The sequence below is a fragment of the Falco cherrug genome, chromosome 11 (assembly GCF_023634085.1).
Source record: "Falco cherrug isolate bFalChe1 chromosome 11, bFalChe1.pri, whole genome shotgun sequence".
Taxonomy (NCBI): domain Eukaryota; kingdom Metazoa; phylum Chordata; class Aves; order Falconiformes; family Falconidae; genus Falco; species Falco cherrug.
In genome coordinates this window covers 27,447,889-27,469,231 of record NC_073707.1, presented here as the reverse complement: position 1 = coordinate 27,469,231, position 21,343 = coordinate 27,447,889, and the positions used below count along the sequence as shown (strand labels likewise).

The window sequence follows — 21,343 nt, the reverse complement described above, 5'->3', positions numbered from 1 at the left end:
AACGTGTTGTGTTGGTGTCAAATGAAGTAACAGGCCATGTGGCCGTTCCTCTGGGCTTTGCTCCCAGCACTTGTCTGAGCTCCTTCCCTAGACCCAGTTTATGAAGCACTGCTTTTGAGGGATTGCTCTGGGGAGGATGGAGGACACCTAGCCGGCAGGAGCCCTTCCCATCTGAGGGAAAAACATCCGCTTTCTTCTCTCACCTTGGGCACCATGCCCACCTGCCTGTGCAGCGGGGGCCCTGCTCCCCAAGCAGCCCGCTGGGCCCGTGGCCCTGCGTGGGGGACAGCCTGCAGGTGGTGGGAGCAATGCGGCCCTGCGGCCACAGCAGCCCCTGGCATGGGCTGAGGGCAGGCTGCCATGCTGCGGCCCTGGGACAGCCGCTGGGCCCCAGCCCTGACAACTCCCAAAATACTGGACAGAGGTAACCCTGCCCGGCTGCTAGGGCTGCCTCCGGCGTGGTGACGCGCAGGCCCCGGCGGGACCCCCGTGTTCACGTGTGGTGTAAGGAGCTGTTGCTATGACAACAGGTGTGTCTATATATTTTTTTTTCTTCTTATAAATTGGATTTTTTTATTTTGGGTTAGGAAACCTGAAACAATTAGGCTGGAGAAGGAACATAAACTTTCCCCAGTTTTCCCTAGGGAGGGCCCCAGCAGGGTACCGAGGCCTGTGGCCGGTGTGTGCAGGAGGCAGCAGCTTCTGGGGTCCCCCGGGCTTGAACGCCCAGCCCCACTTAGTTAGATCCATTTAGATCCCTGTCTTTAGTACAGCTGTAAGGTTTGTGAAACAAACCTGGACATACAGGCTAACACAAACTATTCACCCAGCTTTCTTGTGCTACATTGTCAAGCCTGACTAAAAGGAGACGCAAACCTGAACTCTGACAGAGGGCTGAAGTTTACTGCTTGCAGACTTGGTTTGCTTTTCAGTGGATGGGATTACCTAGACTATTAACTTTTTTTTTTTTTTAAATAAGAATGTCAAAAAGCTGAGTCAGCCATACCACAGCTATTAAGATCCTAAAACTTCTTCCTCCTTAAAGATTGCTCACCCCTACTCTGTGCAGTCAGATGAATATGAGTTGTTTGTTCTGGCAGAGGGACAGACAGTCTGTTTTCCCCTACATGTATACAACAATTTCAAGTCACTAGTGTTCTAGCTGGTGATAAAAGAGCTATCTTAAGCTTTTCACAGAACACGGTGACACTGTTAAATCAGCACAGCATTTTGATTAGCAGAAAGATGAGAGCTATACAGCTTAATGAGAAAAAGGGGCTGAATCCCTTCTGTACTTAAAACCCCAGTTTCAGAGCAAATAGGTGGCTACATTTTTCTATAAGTTATGAATTTTCACCTTACTACTGATTCAAGGCTATTCAGTGTCAGCAACAGTCTGAACTATTTGAATAAAGAAGAAAAATTGCTTTCATGCCTTATTGCTCATCTGGTCAGGCCTTCTCCTGCAGATGCGTAACAGGCAGCTGTGGGGCCACAGCCCGTGGACTTAGTAACTTGAAGGACACAGAGGCTCTGGTAACTCTTTGTTCAGGAGCTTTGAGGTTCATCCTTGGGTGCATGTTCCTTTTCTAGCATTCCTGTCCTTGAAAGAAGGGGCCAGTGGTTTGCCTGTTCTGTCCTTGAAGATAACGTGGACCTCTGAGGTTTTTCTGTGGCTTACACATCCCCTTGCACATAGGTGTCCCTTATCTCCTTCTTCCCGAAGTAGCAGTCCTTATATTGCCAGGAAGGTTCATTTCTCCTTGGCCTCCTCCAAGAACATTTTCTCAGTTTTGGGACAGAATTGAGCCCAGGACTCTTTCCTGAACTTTCCATTCTGGTTATTAAGTGGTGTTTTGATCAGCTGTGACTGTGTGTCCTTTGGCTGGGTACTAGTAGTAGGTGCTGTTGGAGGCTGCTCCTAAGACTAAATGTCTTCTAACACCCAAAACTTCTTGGTAACTTCCGGACTAAATGTATATAAAATGCATTTATGTCCATTTGTTCAAGGGCCAAGATGGTCTTTCAACTGAAATAGGTTCTCTCCCTCTTGAGGTTTAAATCTTTACTCTGTTTGTCAAGAGCAGTCTTCTAACATCAGAGATACCAATAGAGGAGAAATATATTTACTAGCTGTCGTCTTAGTGAAAGTGGTTGCTGCACTTTGGAATTCATCATCTGTGACCCCACAGGGGTGTTTCTAGGATTGCTTTACAATGCCAAATGGCCTCAGGCTGCACTCCACATGGTGGCATCTTATCAGAGTGCTATCCCAAAGGAACCACTATGCAGCTGACAGAATTCAGAAGTGATGCAGATATGCCCATATCTAAGTCCTTACATTAATTCAGGCATCCTTGTATTTAGACTGCTTCATATATTTATCCTCCTGATACTGGGCTCTACTAGTAAAAATTACACACAGAGGAACTTAAGCTTAAATTACAGTTGACCCCACTCTAACCTATGACCTTCTCTGAACCAAAGAATTCTGTCTGGCATGTCCTCAGAGACGAAATCTTAGGGGATCTCGGCTTGACAGGTAGGCAGAGTTAAATGTCATTACCCGTGCTGCTTGTGCCGAGTAGAACTGTTCACAGCCAGCCACTCCTGCCTGCAAACCCATACAGTGTTTGGGGTGTATTTAATGAACTATGCGATAACTTAAAAATCACGTGAGGGGGTGGGAAGGCAAGGGATACTTAAAGGCAGAAAAAGGAGTAGTGTGACCTTGTTCTCATGCAAAAAGCAAGCAGCAATAAATGACAGCTTATGCTAGCAAAAACCAAGTTTGTATTTCCAGAAACTGCAACTGAATATCTGTATGCCATGGTTTGTCTGTAATGAGCAGAGTACATTATGCACCATTAGTGGGGTTTGACTAGGACCAGTGACTCCAGTGAGATGACGGAAGTAGTGCTAAGCTTAGTTTAACACAATCTGCAGAAGCAGCTCTGCACAGTTGCTATAACACTGTGTTAAACTAGGCTAAACTCTGAATACTGCTATAGTCACTGCTTTTGGAACCACTCTGGATTCAGTCTGTCAGAATGTTCCTCTCCTTTACAAAATACATAATCTCATTTAAAATCATCTAGTTTCCTGAAAGCTACTCAACGTGGGGAAAAAAGCTGACAGAGTTCCCTCTTGCCTGCTGATGTAGTAAACTTACTGATTGCTTATCTGCAGTAACACCAACTGCATTTATTTTTTACTTATTTTTTAAATCATATTTATGAATACCACCTTGGTTCATACTGTCTTCTCAAATATAGGCATTTATACGTATTGCTTCTTAGGAAAGTGTTGTGTTTTGTGTGTTGTGGTTTTTTTGGGTTTTTTTTTAGCTTTTATTGTTGTGTGTTATTTTAAAAAAATCTTTGACTTGACTTCAAGGAGAAAGCCCTCCTTCTCCCCCTGCCCCCTCAGCACTCCAAACAATTCCCTTTGTAATATTTCATCTGTTGGGATATTAGTGAATTTTTGGGTTTGAAAGTAGCCTGGGCAGGATTTTGCACCTGTCACAAGCAACATACTCTCCTAACACAGCTGTAAAATATCTGGCTGATCAGTGAACCTCAACTGTTGATGATTCAGTAGATGACAATTTCTCTCTGAATCAACACCCCAACAAGATTTTTTTAAGAAGAGACTGTTATCAGTGAGATATAACCGGAGATCTAGGAACTGTCACAACACTTCATTGTCTTTCAACAAAATGTTTCACTTTCATAATTTCAGAGTGTTTTGTTTGAAAAATAACCTGTGCTTGTTTTGTTTTGTTTTACAAAAAGGTGTCAGTGGGTTTACGGTCCAGTAAAGTATTCCAGGTTTATCTGAAATCCTGTTTCTAAAGAAACCGGGAAAAACTGTTTCCTCGTTTTGAGGAACAGATTTTTTCTCCTTTCCTGACGTGTGAAAGCTAGTGGAGATTACTTTGACATAATCAGAATGTGTGTCCCGAAGAAAGAAAAGTGCTTGTCCTGGTTTTTTTTGGCTGAAGTCAGCACAGAAAATTGAAGTTCATCTTCCCAAAATCCTCTCTGCAACTCTGCTTGTCTGCTTGGGTAAAGTAGTCTTCTACTCCCTGTACAAACAGCTTTGCTGCTATTTTAGTAGCTTCAGAGCTCTACCACTAACATCCATCTTAAATGATGAGCAAAGTGACCCTTTCAGTCTCTTGCCTAATTTGCACTGACTGTTCTGCCATTAGTTAGCTAATGATTTGTGAAATATTTTGTGATATACCTTGTGGTCTTCAGCTGAACAGTCCTCTGTAAGTGTCTAATGCTAGTAGTAATGGTGATACAAGCCAAGTCACCATTGCATTTCCTCATGCATTTCTTTCATTTAAGCATGTTAAGTGGTTAAAAACTTCTGCTGCACGTTGAAACTTTTATATTTTGGCAGTGTTAATGTAAGCATACGAGCAAAGCCTCCTCTTGCAGGCTTTCTTCCCACCAGCATTTCCCGTTCACACCAGCAATCTCATCAGCTGCATGCAGGCCAACTTTTGCAGCATACCACAGTGTACCCTGAGATCTTGACATTTTTTTTTTTCCCACCCCCCTCCACTCAGAGCACACCTGAGTTTCTGCCCAGTGTTATAGGGGAGCCAGGGACTGGAAGATGTTGTATGCATGTAGCTTTTGCTCCAGTGCAGCCTGGGACCTGATCAGTGCTCACCCCTGTGCCTGAGAATGAGTAAATGCTCCTACATGCATTAACCTAACTGCAACTAGTGACTTAATTGGTATTATTCATGTTACGTCAACTGGGAGGATTGGAGCTCTGCTGCATGTGAAATCATATACGCAAAGCCAATGCAAAGCTCTTGCTGATTTTGGAAAAGCCTGGGTATAAGATGATATCTCTACTACTGAGAGCTGGAATGAAAGATGTAGAGAAACCATTAGAGAGCCACGAGCAGCGGAGTACCTTGTAGCTTCAGAGTATCTCTTTAAGCACCTAAACACAGCAGCTTGGCGCAGGTGATTCCGGAAATAAGCTGGGTTCAGGGTAATACTCCTTTAAAAAATAAGAGGGACAGACAAGTTAGATTTCTATTTCTTAAATCTTTAAAGGCTGCTAATAACCAAACTGTAAGACACATACTGTATATGTCTATTCTATACAACTCAACACTGTATGTCTCAATCGTAATATGAACTCTCACTTTTTCTCTCCTGATAGCTGTGAAATATGAACAACCATTATTAAAATTTTTATTGAGGCTATATCATAAAGGCAGTTTCATTAGGGTTTTGTGTGTTGTTCTAGAAAAATGTTCCTGTGATAATATTGCATATTGCCATTAGCTTGTAGATAATATAAGCAATAATGGTACAGTACTTCCTGTTTACCTCTAGCTCCACAAACATGCGTGTCACTTGTCTGACCCATCTATGTGGAAAAACTGTGCATCTAGAATGTATTTTAATGTTAAACTTGGAAGATTTTGAAATACTTCTGTACAAGTGATAGGTTCTATGCAGACATTGGCACGGGTTTTTTTGACCCTTGCAATTCCAGGTGTAATAAATTATAGGCTGTCAGTCAATATCAGAAAAAGATGGAAGGGTAAAAATAGCGTAAGCTAAGCAGTTAGATTGGCAGGGTGGCCTTCTGATGTGAGCAGGGGGAGGACAAGAGTGAGAGCTCTTTCTACATCCAATTACTTTCCACTTGTGAAATCTCCAACAAGTGACTGTTTTCTCTGGTCAGCACCTCTCCCAGTGCTTGGAGAAAAGGTACATATAGTGTGTTCTAGGATGAAAAGTTTAATACCTATCACTACGTACATGTTTTATAAAGTGTTTAATGGTAGCTTATGACATCAAAGAAGAGATTTAACACTGTGTTCTATTACAAAGAAAACTTGTAAACTGGCTTTTGGTTTCCTCATTGAAAACTTTGAATATCATGTTAGCGTTAAAAACTACTGCTTTTGTGATTTCAGTCTACTAAAACCCACAGAACTAATCCTCTTCATAACCAAATAATTTATTAAAGTTAATTAACTGTCTTGAAACTATGACATAAATATATATCTAAGCATATATAAATTCACACTTATGGAAACACCCAGTGCACTTTTAGACCAATAACCAATCATATCAATAACTGTCTTTTCTGTATGTCTGTGGTCTTCAGAAGGAGCTTTCAAAAGAAGTTAAAAACTGAAAGTATCTCCAAGATGCTGTAGACTTGTGAATCAAGTTAGCTGTGTGGACACTTTCTCCAGGGTGTACAGAAGAAGACCTAAATATCTGAATGTTTACATGTACGCTTGCAAGTAATTAGATATGTAAGGAGTGGACCAGTAGATCAGAGAAGCTAATGTTGATATTGTAGGCCATTGGGGCTTTTATTTCAGACTAGGCTTAGCCTGTCCCCTTAAACAAGATGTCCCTATGCATGTTGCCCAAAGCTATCTAAGGTCAGCTGTTGGTTTGGATTCCAGTGCTTTCATTAGGTGCTACTTGTATTTTGTGCACACCTTGTGCAGAAGATGTGGGTAGCTTTCTCTGGCAATCTAGTTTGTGAGTGCCAAAACTGGTCTGTGAACAACCTAGGCGCAGAAAAAGGAAAAAAAAAAATAATGTGTAAAGTGCATCATAAGCTTACTGTTGTGCTAAACCAAAATGCTAAGGTAGATGCAGCCAGAGACATTTCTGTTCTGGCACAGTAAAGCTTTACTCTGTATGATCGGAGTCGCTCTGTGCTCTGGAAGTGCAGCTCTGCTGAAGTCCTTCCTAAGGTGGCATAGGAACTAGGAAGCATCTCAGAACTATGCTTTCCCAGTCCAACATTTGAAAAAATGCTCATAAAACTGCACTGAGAGAAAACGTTACCCTGCAGGAGCTACCTCTCTGGGAAGGTATGGAGGGAAAATCAGTGACAAATGATACCATGGGACTTAAGGCATTACTGGAGGAATTGCAGACCTTAGAGACTGGGGGCACATCTAAATACTGAGCTAAAATACAATGCACAAAACAGCACAGGATGTTAAAATTTAGCTGCTTTTAATGAGGGGAATGAATAACCTCTATCAGTAACGAAATCAGAATGCCAACAGCAAACACTGCAGTTCTCAGCCAAACTCAGATCAGAAGTTTAGGCGATAGCAATTTTCACCAAAACTTAATTTAACCAAAACAGAATCATCAAAATACCAAATAATATCAGCATTTGATGATTTGACCAAAACATTAATACCTTAAGTAGATGACAACTGCTACTTCTGCAAGCTGTTTTAAAGGAGATTATTGCTGCTGTAAACTGTAGTCAACAGTCGATAATAGTAATATTGATTCCACCCCCCCCCCAAGTTATTGCTGCTACTGCAGCCAAGCAATAGCACTATGAGGGGAAAAGAATTAAAAAATCAATAATTCCCTGATAGTTAGCAACACGTTTTCTGTAAATCTTTGAGCGGGATGTGCTGTGATCAGCTTATAATAAATATAGAACTGTGGCAGTTTTTCACAGAATTAGATATCAGCTCTCCATTTTCCGCCTTGGTGTGTGGTTTTTTTTTTTTTTTTTTGCTAGTCTCAAAAAGATCAACTGCTGCTCTCGATCTATATACTGAAAAAATATTATATCACACCCTAGTACCTTGAGCAAACATCAGAAAGCTACCTTTGACTCCTGACAGTTTGGTTTGATGTTGCTAGGCTCTCTGTAGCCTATACAGCAGAAATTATTTCTAGTGTATTACTACTCTACCCAAAAGTAGCCCTTTGCTAGCAGCTCCAGTTTAGTAGTCTTTGTGCAGAACAGTGCTAATTTAATACCAGTTGTGCACAAAAATTGTGCAGAGCTACCCCTTCGGCTTTTAAATCTGACTCGGATGTGTTTCAGGTGCTTTTAGTGAAAAGGAAAAAACTACTGAATGAAAATAGGAAGCAAAGGAATCATGCACACAAAGGTTAAGAGGAAAACCCTAATTCCAGGAAGTTCTTCAAATTGGAGCAGATGGGGGACCCATCTGGCCAGGCAGAAATGTGCCAGGCTATGCATACTGAGAACAAGTCCATGCTCCAAGATACACCTCTAGCCATGAGCAGTCTTGATACTAGGCTGGTTAATCCAGTAATTAATTAGGAGGGATGCATTTCAAGAGGGAAGCTCGAAAGAAGAGTTAGCAAAGGAAGAAGGTGGTGGACACACTGGCTGTGGCACGGTCAGGACAATTGCTGTATGTGGTGATTTGTGCCATGAACAGAAGCATCGGTCCTTTGGTCTTTTTACTCTTATGCCTCTCATGGGAGCTTCAGGTAGCAAAGTACTTTCGACAGGAAATGTCTGAAAATGGATAGCTCTTATTTCGCACAGAGAGAACTTCTAATCCGCAAAACTGCAAATAAAGTCACTACATCTGAAGATTAAAACTTGTGTTCTTGCCAGGTTTTGCCCTCATCTGTCAAATGACTAGGCTAAAGTAAACTTGAAATAGATTTTCATTTATTTTTCATCTTCGCTGTAATCCAAAGACTGCCCTGTTAAAAGCCTTTCGTAAATCATTTGGTCAGTTTTTCTCAACAAAACAGTCCTTAAGTAATGCTGTATATCAGCCTCTTTTTTGACATTTTCATTTTTTCATCTTGACATCTTCTCTTAAAAATAATTCAGTGTTTGTCGTATTATCTTTTTTCAAACCATGAGGAGGAGAGAAGGCGGCATCAACTCTCTCCCCATCATAGCAGTTGGAGTATGCAAATCAAAGACTCATGCATTGGTCTGTGGTTTGCTCAGCAAGTTTTTCCTTCGGTCTTACTGCCTGGTGTTAAGAAAACAGGTGTGGCAAGGAACTTGGATTGCTACATCAAAACTGGCTGCTAGAAATCACATTGCTTCTTCTCGAAGGTGCATATTATCTATCAAATTCCTCCCCAAATGCAACTGGGGTTTAACTCTAATCTGACTGACATGAAAAAGTGCCTCTGCTGCTATCCACCACATCATTCGTGTTTGGTTTTTATAGGCCAAGAAAAAGTCAATGAGATGATTCTATAGATGAAACAAGTGAAAAAATACACTTTGTGTCTAAAATAAATGAACTAATTTTCCTTGCTAGTACTGTTGAGTAAAAGCAAGTTTGTAGAGGTGCATGCAGTTATTTCTTTAGAGTAGCAGAAGCTTGGTTTTTTCTTAGTTGTCTGTGCTTTCCTGCAATAAATACACTGTGGTCTACTGGACAAATGCATTTTAATAGTAAATGATAATTGACTTTTGGAGAGGAATTTGTTGTTTATCAGCAGTAAAATTTCAGTGCTAAAGCAGTATGTGTCTCTATAAAGAGTAATGTAAAGCTAGCATGGGTCGGTATGGCAGAGTGCTGTGCTGGCATATCCAGGTGTTGCTGATACTGAGCAGTGACTGTCTGAATGTAGTCACTGAGGTGTTTTTCACCACTGTATTAAATACAATGTCATTGCAAGTAATGTGTCAACTAGCATTCAACAGAGCCGTGAATTCACTTGCTGTAGACTAATACAGTACTTTTATCTTCGGTGAATACTGTCAGTCAGTGCAGCTGATGACCCAGCCCTAATATGCTTGCAGATGAACCTGACAAATCCTGTACAATTACAATGAACCTCAACTTTCTTCTTTTTCCTTGTTTCATCTCTATGGCAGGTAGCTTATTATCTGCAGTGTCGTCCTGGTCTTACACCTGTTTGAGTCTGCTGCGTTCTGTTCTGCGATCCCAAGGACTAGTTTAAGAGTTCAGGTCTATTATAGGCAGTCAGATTCCTGAAACTCAAGTGCCCTGTGGTAGCCAGGAATCCACCCTATCGTATTTTCCTGCAATTTGCATGTGCAGCTATGTTATGATTTTAAGTTTTATTTGAGAAGCTCATGGCGGTACGTTTAATTGCAGCCAACTTTGTATTCTAAACCACTTCTCCTCCTGGTGCTGTTGTCGGGAACTAAGAGGGATGTGTCTTCGACACACAAAAGCTTGCAGGCTTCCTTGCACTGTGTGAGAGTTTACCAAAGCTGATATCCTGAAGAGGAAAAAAACCCTTCCTGTTGCAACAAGCCGGTGGAAATATTTGGTAGGCTTGTGAAAGCAGGAATGCAGAAGTACTTTCTCCCAGAGGACAAGAGTGTGATGGTTTCAGTGCTAGTGAACATTACTAATTAAAAGGAAAAAGGGAGTGTCTGTGGTGAGGAGAGCCACCTAAAGGGACAGGTGAGGGAGGTAAGGCCTTTCTCCTGAGCATGGTTCTAGTCTCTTGGTGGCTGGGCAGGTTCAGACCCATCAGTTCATGGGAACTTTTCCTTCTAGTGTCACCAAATGCCTGGATGTGGCTGTGCCCACCTGCCCTGTGCTTGGGTACCTTTTTCCCCTGCATAAGTGCTCTGGTCGCTGAGGGAAGGAGCACCCTTCCCTCTCTACCCTGGCTAGTCCTTTCAAAGAAGCGACATGCAAAATTTGATAATGGCTGTGTTAGAGAAAAAAGCTGGAGGATGAAGAGGCCAGCACCACTTGGAAGCTGTAGCTAGAAGAGCAGTCATACCCAATACTACTTATCAAGGTAAATTTGGCAGACTCCAGGATGGGTCTTTCTGGTATCTGATAAATGTTAGGAATCCCTTCCAATATAGTAGTCATCACTGAACCAAACAAACAGCCACAAAGAAGGCAGAAGAGCTTCTACCAAGCTTAGATGCATCAAGGAACAGGACCATATCCTCTTACACTGAAGAACACCTGACTTGTCTTTGGACTGCTGTTGGACTTTTTGGACTTGCAGTTGGGCCACCAATCAGAAATAAATGTGGTTATGGCATCTATGGGCGAGGACCTTCAGTACACAGAAGAAGCCATCTCATGAGGCTTTCGTATCTAAACACACAGGAAAGGAGGGAAGAAATGTGTGTTCCCAAAAAAGGTTTCGCACAACGCCTTTTCTCTGTCAGTAAAGTGAAATATAACTGCCATGCTAAAAGGTTTTGCAGCAGCAATTTGCTTTGAATTGCAAGCATAAGATAAATGTGCTATACAGGTCTTGATTCCTCAGCTGTGAAGGTGGTAAAAAGGAGAATGTTCTCCCGTCCAGAACAAAAAGATATTTAGAAAGATCTTGTTTCAAAGCTTCCAAAACATCTTAACACAAATGGAGATACTCTGCATTCCCTGTCTTGTCTGCATAATGTAGTGCCCCCTCACTTTCCAGCTGTACAAGCATCACTTTCTTGACCACCAAGTTTTCTGATGCCATTAGGACTGCTGTCATGTATCTCAGCTCTAATAAAACAGTTCAGTGTTGCTAGACTTCTCCTTCTACAAGGAACTATACTTCTTCCAGGGCTTCGCTCCCCCTGCCCTCCCCTCCAAAATAAGCCTTTCCTTAATAGGATCCCACCACACATTGCGTAGATAAATGTTTTTGCAATATAGCATCTTCAAAGTAGCTTTTGACCTCAGTGGAGGGAGTCTCAGCCCATAAAGTAGGAACTATGTCACTGATACACAAATCTGGAAATAACGTATGATTCAGAGTTGAGAATCAGAATCCAGAGAAAATGTTTCTCGTTTAAAAAGTAATAAAAAGTTGTAGTACATAAAAATATTTGAAATGCTGTGTGAGAAGGAATCATTTTTTAAGAGTACTTCTGGTTTATATTATGCAGAGCATCTCAATGGAATTGCTTTGTATTAATAATATCTCATCTATTATGTATATTGCAATGTGCCTAACAATTGCTGAAGTAATTAGGTGCTGCTAATTTTTCTTTTTCTTTTTCTCTCCTTTTCTGAGGAGGTAAAGAGATTAGAAGAGTAGTTAGAGCCAAGTATACATTACACTACAGACTTCCCACAGATTAGCAGCATCAGCCATTATGTTGTTTTTCTACTTCTACCTAAAAATCTATGCTCTTGAGCTCTTCTTCTGTTCTGTCCCCATTTTAATGCCCACTGACTGCACTGTATCATAGCATCATTGCATTATTTATTTTTGATTATTTAATATTTAATTAGAACCCCATTCTTCAACTTACTTTAATATAGTCCTGTTTTAAAGGTGCAAAATCAGGAAGCTAGGGAATGGAGAAGTAGCTGAATATTGAATTTTTAGTTTGAAAGTTCTGAATTAATCTGGATTAAAGAGTTCTGATTTACCCTGTCTATAATACGCTGTTTTGAGATACATTTTTTTCTGGCAGATATTGCATAAAGCTTGATCATTAATAATTATTTTAGGCCTTTGGTAAGTGTTTGAAAAGTCACTGGGAAAATGCAGAGAATTTAGAAGTAAATCTCTGAAGCTTCAGCTGTTTTGGATTTTTTTTCCCCCCACTATGTCTCCATAAGAGATTCCCTCTGTTAAGTAGTACACGATTGCTTTAGTGATGACTTAACAGAGGTGCTATTTTCTACTTCGTGTGTCTCCCTATGAATTGTGCAAGAGGCATTAGAGAGCCCTGCCTTCCACGGAACACATAAAAAGGCATAGCAGAAAAAGCTTTACAGATTTATTACATTCTCTATGCATTGCCTTTCTGGGAGGGAGGGAGGGAGTTGGCAGCAGGTCATGCTGCAGAGCGGAGTCTGCAAGGACACAGGAAAATCTTTGCTAACCCCAAAGATTTTGAATAGCTCTGTACGGCATTCTTCGTTATCATGAACAAATTTTTCAGGCATTACTTAGAGATAATGTTAAAGAAGCATGCCACGATGTCTGATTCCTCTTCCTGCCCTCAGGTCTACAATTTTCACATTGTGAGAAGGAGGGCAGGGATGCTGTGGGAGGAGGCAGGTTGCAAACATCCCTCCAGATGGCACTTCCCAACACACCCGCCACCACCAGCTGTGGTCTTCCTATGGCATGACAGCAATCCCATTGGGAAGGGGTGTGACTGTTCATGGGTGGTGGGCAGGCGTGTTCCCCTGCTGAGGAGCTTATTTCCAGAGGAGTCTTAAGGCACCAGCAGCCATACTACCCCTGGGCAGGGAGTGATCAAAAGTAGGCAGAAATGAAAGAAAATGCTTTTTGTTGCTTGCTGCCAGGTAGGTGACATTAACTTCTACCATGTTTTCTAGTGCTTGATCCATGTACAGGATCTTTATGAATGGCAGTCCATGTTTAGGCAAGTGAATCAAGCCATGTGTCTGTCATTCTTCAACTCGTGTGTGCCATGAGGATCACAGCAGCTGAGGAAGTGTAAATACAGCAGTAAAAAGTGTATTTCCGGTAAAAAGGTTCTTTGTTGTTTTCCCATGTGCAAACAGCAAGTCACATGGTGTCAATGCAGATTTATTTTAGCTTGCTTGGATGAAAAAAGCAAAATAACAAAGAAATTGTAAGGGGACATAGTCTTATCCAGAAAGTAGTGCATATTATGTTTTGAAGGATCCTCCATTTTCAATTGTCAGGGAGTTCACCATTGCTCGCTCTGATTTCAAACAAGATTGAATCTTACCAGTTGCCAAGCTGTGTATGTGATACACTGTGGGTTGTCTTTCCACACACAACTGCAGCTTTATGGATTGCTCTGTTGAGCCTGGCCCTCTGAAGAGCAGGCTTAAGTGGGGGACTGCTCTGCTGATATGCTATGCTTTGCTTCAAGATTATTTTCTTCTGGGGCAAAAATTTAACCACTGACATTATTAGGCTGAGCAACATAAGGCCTAAATACTAATCTGAGGTTTCTTAGTCAGTTCTTGACTTCTCAGACCTTCACTGTTTTGCCATCTGCTATAATTGAAAATTGCCTTCTGCAACCAAAGGGAAAATCTAATTTCTCAGCAAGCCATATGGGGTTATTAAGATCATTAAACCCTGGTATGCCATAATGCCTGGGCCAAAAGGACCACAGGGCATGTAAATATTGTGTGATTCATTTTATAGCTTCAGACTGCAAGTTAGGAATTATTTTGATGGCTATCTTACGATGAAAAGTGGTGGTCAAGTAGGTTACTGCAGATGTTGCTTGGTGAGGTCGATCCATGGCACGTTTGTTCAGAGCTGTGATGGATGAGAAGTGGTTTTAATAGCGCTTGATCGCAAAGGGTAAATCTTTTGTATCAGTCTGACAAATGATCAGAACCCAGCCAGTGTCCTCAATTGTGCCAGTAACGCTAAAGGCAGCCTTAAATTTTGGTATTAAAAAATCCCAGAGAATACAATTTGCACTTTTCAGGAGGACCCAGACTTGGCTTCTCATACAGGATCTAAAGCTGATGGTATAAATTGTACTCTCTTTCCTTTCTTAAGAATGGGATAGCTATTCCCCTGCAGACGCCTGTTCTGGAACGCTTTAAAACTGAGCTGCTGGAATTTTTCTCTATTTCTCTCGTTGTGATATTTTGTAAGACTTCTTCCTAGCAAAACCCACTTTTATATATTTGATACAACTATCTGTGAGAATATTAAAGCTGATTTTTGGCTAATAAGGCTCAGAAATGAATGCAGAAGCTGTGAAATTTACATGAAATTAAAGAAAGTATAGTTCAGTAAATGCAAATAAATGCAGAAATGAATATTTTAATTTGGATTCACAATTAATGCCAAAGGATTACCAGCAAACCATTACAATGTGGTGATGACATAAAAACTCAGTGGGAATAAAAATTCTACATGCATTAGTTAACTGATGGCAGTAAGCTATTTTTAGTGGGAGAGCTCAGAGTAATTTATTTGTTCTTTTTGAAAAAATATAGCTATTAATTGTATTTCATGTTTTGTCTTTATGTTAATTATGTCTCAGAATATTTTTTTTGCTGGTATACTGTTGTATTAGTTCCTGCATTTTACAATGTGACAACGATGGTCAGTAGATTTATTACCATTTGGGAAGTTACTAAACAGGCATTACTGATTGCCACTTTTCTTCGTGCTATGTAACTAGAGAAGTTAAGAACAAATTGTTAAAATTATACACAAGAAAGAAAAATGAAGAATTTTTCCCTCCTTTGGTTTTCCATTGATATCAGTCTGCATTTATTTTCTTTGTAGGTCATGGGTTTCTGTTTTAAGACACTTGAAACCAAAGTATGTCTGAATAGGTTTAAGTTTCTGTAGCACCTGAGTCAATATATCTTACTATGTTGAAATCAGGATAATTTAAAGGAGATAAACAAAAGTATTTCCCGTTCTAGTTGTCTTTGTACTGCCCAAATAGCTTCCTTTATTTTAGCGTTCTCAGAAATCACAGAATAAAAGAGCAATCATTAACATTTTTCCAAAAGTTGGGAGTCTAGTTAAACTTTATATATATATATTTTTTTTCCCATTTCTAACATGGTCCTAAAGAAGCCATGAAAAAATGTGGTTGGTTTTTAGTTTGCATGAGGAGTGCATTTTGTTGTTTTTTGTTTGTTTGTTTGGCTGTTGTTCAGGGTTTTTTTTTTTGGGGGGGGGGGGGGGTTTAACAGGAATTGCACAGTCTTCACCACCTCTTATGCTTTGGCTTACCTACCAGAATACTCCACCTGAAAGGAATACGGATTGTGTCCCTGCTAAATGTGCCCTGGGAGTGCACCTAATGTCCTCTAACCTCTCATGGGCATTTAGGCTGTCCACCCAGCATGGTACTTGGAACTGGTCTGAAGGATGCACCCTTCCAGTGTGTGTAGGCTCCAGGCAGGCATAGCTTTACAGACACAAAATACTTGGGAAAGGGGTGGGGATGAGTAGGGATGGGAGATGAAGACATCATTAAGCCAGGATTCTCAGTTTCTGTGCCTCTGTGTGTAGCTAAATGAACCTGCTGCCATGATGGCATTGCATTTCAATACCCACACATTATTCTTCAGCACTGTCTCCTGTGCATTAGGCATAAGCATGTGCTGCCTCTTTTGTTGTAACTACTTTTTTTGTAGTTATGTTCATTTGAGATGATTGTATGAAAAAATCCTCACCCTGCACTAATTGCAGTGTCTATCTTAATGCATCTCATACAAGGGAAAAAATGAACTGAGACCTCAATAATGAAGTGTTTCTGGCAGGATGTGCATGCGCTTAACAGAAACTATCATTATGCCTGAACACTAATTAAAGGCAGCACAAACCCAGCAAAATCCTAACTCATCTGAAACTAGTGGGAACTTCGTTTCCACTATGTACAAGTTTTGTTTCTGGCTTCTCTGCTGGTGGTACTGGTCTTTGACGTGCGCTCACGAGGAATTATGTAATGAAAATAATTTGAAGCAATCCCTGACCTAATCTGGCTTGGAAAAGGTCAAGAACTCACAATATCGTTACTGTCATATAAGGATGAGCTTGTTTATATTTGTCTAGCTTCAGTCCTAAGGGTGCCCTGAACTATGTATGTGACTCGTCTGCAGTATCCTTACTTACTGCATTGTCAAAGCAGCAAATGTACACATGCCTATTGTGGCTTCATGTCACAAATTTTGCCAAATTAGTCCAACCTAAACATCACTGCCATGTATAAGTTGTGTTTTATTGATTCATCTTTTCTCTTTCTTAGACCGATTCTTCCTGAGCAGGATTTATCATAGTCTTTGTTTAATATTTTTGTTTCAGTGTTAGCAGTGTGTCTAATCAATATTTATTTTTACCTGTGTGAATGGTTCAGAGCATCATCAGGTTTCCTCAGTTTTAAGTAGCAGATTACAAGCTTTGTCTCAATGAAACTGGCAATACTGGAAATATCTTCAAAAGATGACTCAAAGGGATTGTCTGTAGCACCACCTTCACTGCAAATCTGTAGAAGAAACAAAAATATTATTTACTGATGTTATAATACACCTTTTGTTAGGTAGAAATGCTTTTTGTGATGGATAGAAGGAGAAAACTGACTTCTAAGTAAAATATATTCTGACTTTAGTTAAAGTTAGCACTAAAAATAATGAGTACAAATACATGTGAACATAATATAAAATGCTGTGTCATCTTCCCAAATGGGATAGCCAGGGGAGCAGATAATAAGCTAATAACTAAAAAACACTGTTAGGAAAGAAACTGTATTTCCCTCCATTTTCAAAAATAAAGGTTTAACTTTAGGCTCCCAAAATCCGTGGCTGTCTGAAGACTGAGGTTGAAGGAGGAGTCTCAGACAGCTATTTACTTATTTCAGTCAGCCAGTGGTGACCTCTGCCTTAGGCTCTGCTGCCTTTGTCCCATGGCTAGGAAAGCAGAGAGTGATACAAGGCAAGGAAACCAGAAATTCTCCTCCTTGTTTAATGGGAGGACTTGTCCTTCCAGAAAACTGCTATAGAAAGTAAAAAGAATGAGATCAACCCTCTTTCCCATCTTCTTGAGCTGTATAGAATTTAGCAGAAAGATCATATTTTCTGTTTTTTTAAAAAAGTACTCTTTTCTGGATAGATGAGCTGCCTGCTGTTCATCGCAGCCAGTGACTTTCTCATTAAATAATGTTCTGTTTAATAATGTGCATCATTAGAATTATATAACCCACAACTCCTTAAAGTTTCAAAGAGTCCTCAGCACTGGCTGATCTGTGATACTGGGCAGGACCACCTCCAGTCCTCAAATCTTTGTTTTATTAATCTACAGGCAACCTCATTTTGTAATGCCCAAGAGCAGTAAAAATTGGCTTTTAGTTCTTAAGAAAATTCAACTGTAACAAATAGATTAAGTCTAAGAGCCTTGTCTTTAAGGACAATAACTGTATGGTGCTACTAATGAAAATGCAATTGAATGTCCTTTGCTTGGATAAACATCCCTAACAGGATTGTTTAGTGTGCAGTGATTTCATCTGACTACGTTACTTCACTGCGAATCAGCTTTAAAAGTAGATTTCCAATGAAGATTAACAAATTAATATTTATCTAGGCTGTGTGCTTAAACTCTTGGATCACCTTGAGATGAGTGCCAAGGACCTTAAGTCACTGATCTGCAACTGCAGCCTCACGTGGATGAAAGCAGCCTCTGCTTTAAATGGGTTATAACCCAGGGACTCTCACTTGAGTCCAGTTTTGCCAGTTGCCAAAACTTTGAAATGGAGGGAGGAGGATCTGGACTGTTGTCTAGCTCCTTATCGCTAATGGGTTTAGTTATGTTAATTAGTTTCTTGTGCCTACGTGGTTAAAATCCGGTGGTTGATCTTTAGGAGATGCAATGTCAACTCAGCAGTTTGAGATCTCTTTAGAAGATTAAATCTGTCAAGAAAAAAGCTCTTCTATATATGCATCTTTCTTCCGGAGTGTGATACTTAAAAGTAAGGATTATAGACCCGCATCCGCACTTAGCACCTGCAAAGCTAACCCTATCTTTAAGATTTTTGTGCATTGGTTAGAGATCAGTTCAATTCTTTACAGACAACAAGAGTCATTCAAGGAAGTGTCCCCCTAGTTCAGGTATGATAAACACTTTTTTTCTTTCACATCCTTTCTCTGCTGAGCGAAGCTACACGGTGTATATAATAACAGGCATAGATTTAGGAATTTCTATCATCCTGTTATCAGTACAAGTTATAAATCAGAGAATTCATCACTTTTAACTTTGCTCATGGTACCGTATATATCTGCTGAAGTGTCTCTATGGATAAGACATACTATATGTAGCTAAAAGACCCAGAGAATTATGTTCACATCAGTGAACATAAAAGTATCATCAAGTTTTTCTGTAATAACACTTTTCAGCTGAATTGGCCATGCTGTGACCTCTGTTAAATTTATAGGAATGAGAGATTTGAGGCCACTCCCTGGACTTTCAAGTTCTTGAATGATTGTGAGAAGAAAAGAATCTTAGAGGGATCCCTTCAGTATAAAGTGCTGCAATTCAGAGTTTCCTCGAGTCTTACTGCTGATGTGGAGTTATGTTTAGACCTGTGTAACCCATCAGTTATCTTTGACAAAAACCAGGACACGAGTCTCTGTAAACCATATTTGAACAGATAAGGATTCAGAAAACACGTTTAAATGCAGTGAAGATTGGATTCTGCCAGGTCTTCTCTAAGACATCTTGGAGTGAGAGTTCAAAGAAACAAATAACACTATCTTTAATCTCACAAAATCAGAGTAATATTTTAAAGGAATGTGCCTGTGTTTCAGACCATCTAGGCTGTACAATTCTTGTATTCAAACTCTTGCCTCGTTTTTGTGCAGTGTTTCTGCAGTGGATCAATTCCTTTGAGATAGACCCCTCCACACCAGTTCCATACAAACAGCAGCAATATGCACCGAAAATAAGATTCAACTTAAGTTTACAGAAATGGCTCCTTCTATACTAAACAGAAAAATGATGAATATACAAAATAAGCCCTAATGTCTCGTATTAGTGAGATGCATAATTAAAGGTACTCACTGGTGTAAGGGACTTTTTTGGTAGCAATATGGACACCACCGGGAAAGGTTTCTATTGGGTGAACCATGTCAGCACAGCCTGAAAAGCACATCGTTGTTTCCCAAGCTGCGATGATGATAACCTTTTGTGGGTGTGTTTCAATACTCTTTTGTGTATTTTGCTGGCCTTTCCAATAAAAGGATTTGGCTATGCAGCAGGAGAAGGGCTTGCGTTGCTCTGTCTGCCACTGAATACTGAGTCTGAGCATTTCTGGGGGGTGAGGTGAAGACAGTGCCAGAAAGCACCTGAGAAACCTCATCTGGGAAAGTTCCCCGGGGGAGTTGTTAGGCAGGAAGGAGAGAGCAAGCTGGGATTTTACAGCACAGGTGGGGATGTGGAGAAGAGTTGCAGAAAGACTCACATCTGAGTTTCAAAGGGGAACAGAAAAAGGAGAATTTCCTAGGGATCCAAAGGAGCTTCTGTAGCTACAGATTGTTGTAACTTTGGGAAGCCCTGCTGGACTGAGAGCAAGGGAGGAAGAAAGGCTGTGCCATACAAAGACATAATAAGCAGGGAGGAGATTTGTTTGCAATTTTCATGTTTCACCTGCAGAACTGAGTTATCTTTATCTTGCTGTAGTCTGCAGTCCAATAACACTACCTTTGAAGGTCAAAAGAGCTGTTGATGTTTTTGGAGTGCTTTAAGTAAAAGGTAAGCACAGCTCCATCTCACTCCTCTGCATACCTGATGGTCTTGTCACAACAACATTCAAATATGGATGTGGGCTGAGGCAGTTAGGTTTTGTGTCATTGAGGGTTTCCTTTCCCAGAGCTACGTTACAGAATTTTACTTTAATTCCAAACTGGGAAATTTGGGGGTACACCTTATCTAAGACTTTGGTGACCTTTTGGTCTGCAGAAATATTGTCAATATCTTAAAGGTTATAGAGGCTATGAAACTGAAGCAAACAACTTAAACATTTGAAGCTTTACAGCCAATCTGGGGTTAAAAACCTGCAATGTACCATTTTATGTCCCTTACTATAGCTAGCAAATCTAACAGTATTTTTTACTTTCAGACCTAGTCTACCTGAGAGTACTTTTGTCATACATAAGATTTTTTTTTCCCAGAGATAATATTTATTTAAGAAAATCCTGCCAAAGGATATTTATATTTTCACAGGGGCCCTTGTTGCAACTGGAGGCCATCATGCAGGTTTTGTGTACGTGCATCCTTAGAACACTGCTGAGTTATCTCATTCAAAGAGTTACCAAGCACGTAAAGGAAATGTAAGGAACAAAAGCATTACCTGCAATTTTTGTGTTAGTGGTGAACTGACACTGATTATATTATACTTCCACTGATAAGGGAGGTTTCTCTTGCAACGTGTAGAACCCTATAAATATATTGCTGCACCCACAGTCATATAAATGCTTGTGATAAAGTATTTTGTCAAAGGTCACAGAACAAGTCTGTGACACTGTGAACTTAGCATAGATCTTGTTGTGGTATTAAGGCTTTAATTTTGGCAGTAGCATGCAAAGCAATTTTATGAATAGGACATCCCAGGCATTAGCTTATAAGAAAGAGAGGAAAAGAACCTCCCAGACCCACCATGGTTTTGGTAAAAGACCAGTGGAAATGCTGATCATTAAGATAGCTTCCTAGTTAGCATGTGTGTAATTTGGAAGAATAAAATTAGAGCTCTGGTGATCTGAAACATCAGAGATGTTGTCACTGAAAACAAGGTGAAAGGTTCAGATGCAAGAATCTGGCAATGGTAACAGTTTACTGATCACCAGTATAGGTTTGGTACGTGTTAAATTCAGGAAAGTGAATTTAAAGAAGGTGATGCCCAATAGATATCCATCTACGTGTGTGTATATATATACATATTTGATAGCAAATTTAGATTGGGAAAACAAGTAAATTTGGTCAAATGGCATGTAGCAATGAGATCTTTTGGAAACTTCCACGAGATCACTTGTGCTTTCCTCTAACAGCCTGAAAGGGGTAAGAGTTAGTCTGAATATAGCAATAACCTGCTACCCTGCTGGAGCCGATTGCTTTGCTTTCTCTCTCTCTCTCTCTTTGTTTTGTTTTGGCAC

The 21,343-nt window shown here is 40.3% G+C and overlaps 1 protein-coding gene across 1 annotated transcript in view; it reads right to left on the bottom strand.

Annotated features, from left to right (window-relative positions):
- SPATA16 (spermatogenesis associated 16) overlaps positions 1-21,343 on the bottom strand; it is an 87,228-nt gene that overhangs the window by 54,148 nt on the left and 11,737 nt on the right. Inside the window, exons 3-4 of the mRNA XM_055723861.1 lie at positions 16,547-16,692; positions 4,939-5,028 (exon numbers count right to left, since the gene is read on the bottom strand). Of these exons, the coding sequence (XP_055579836.1) occupies positions 4,939-5,028; positions 16,547-16,692 (236 nt within the window). The remainder of the gene's footprint in view (positions 1-4,938; positions 5,029-16,546; positions 16,693-21,343) is intronic.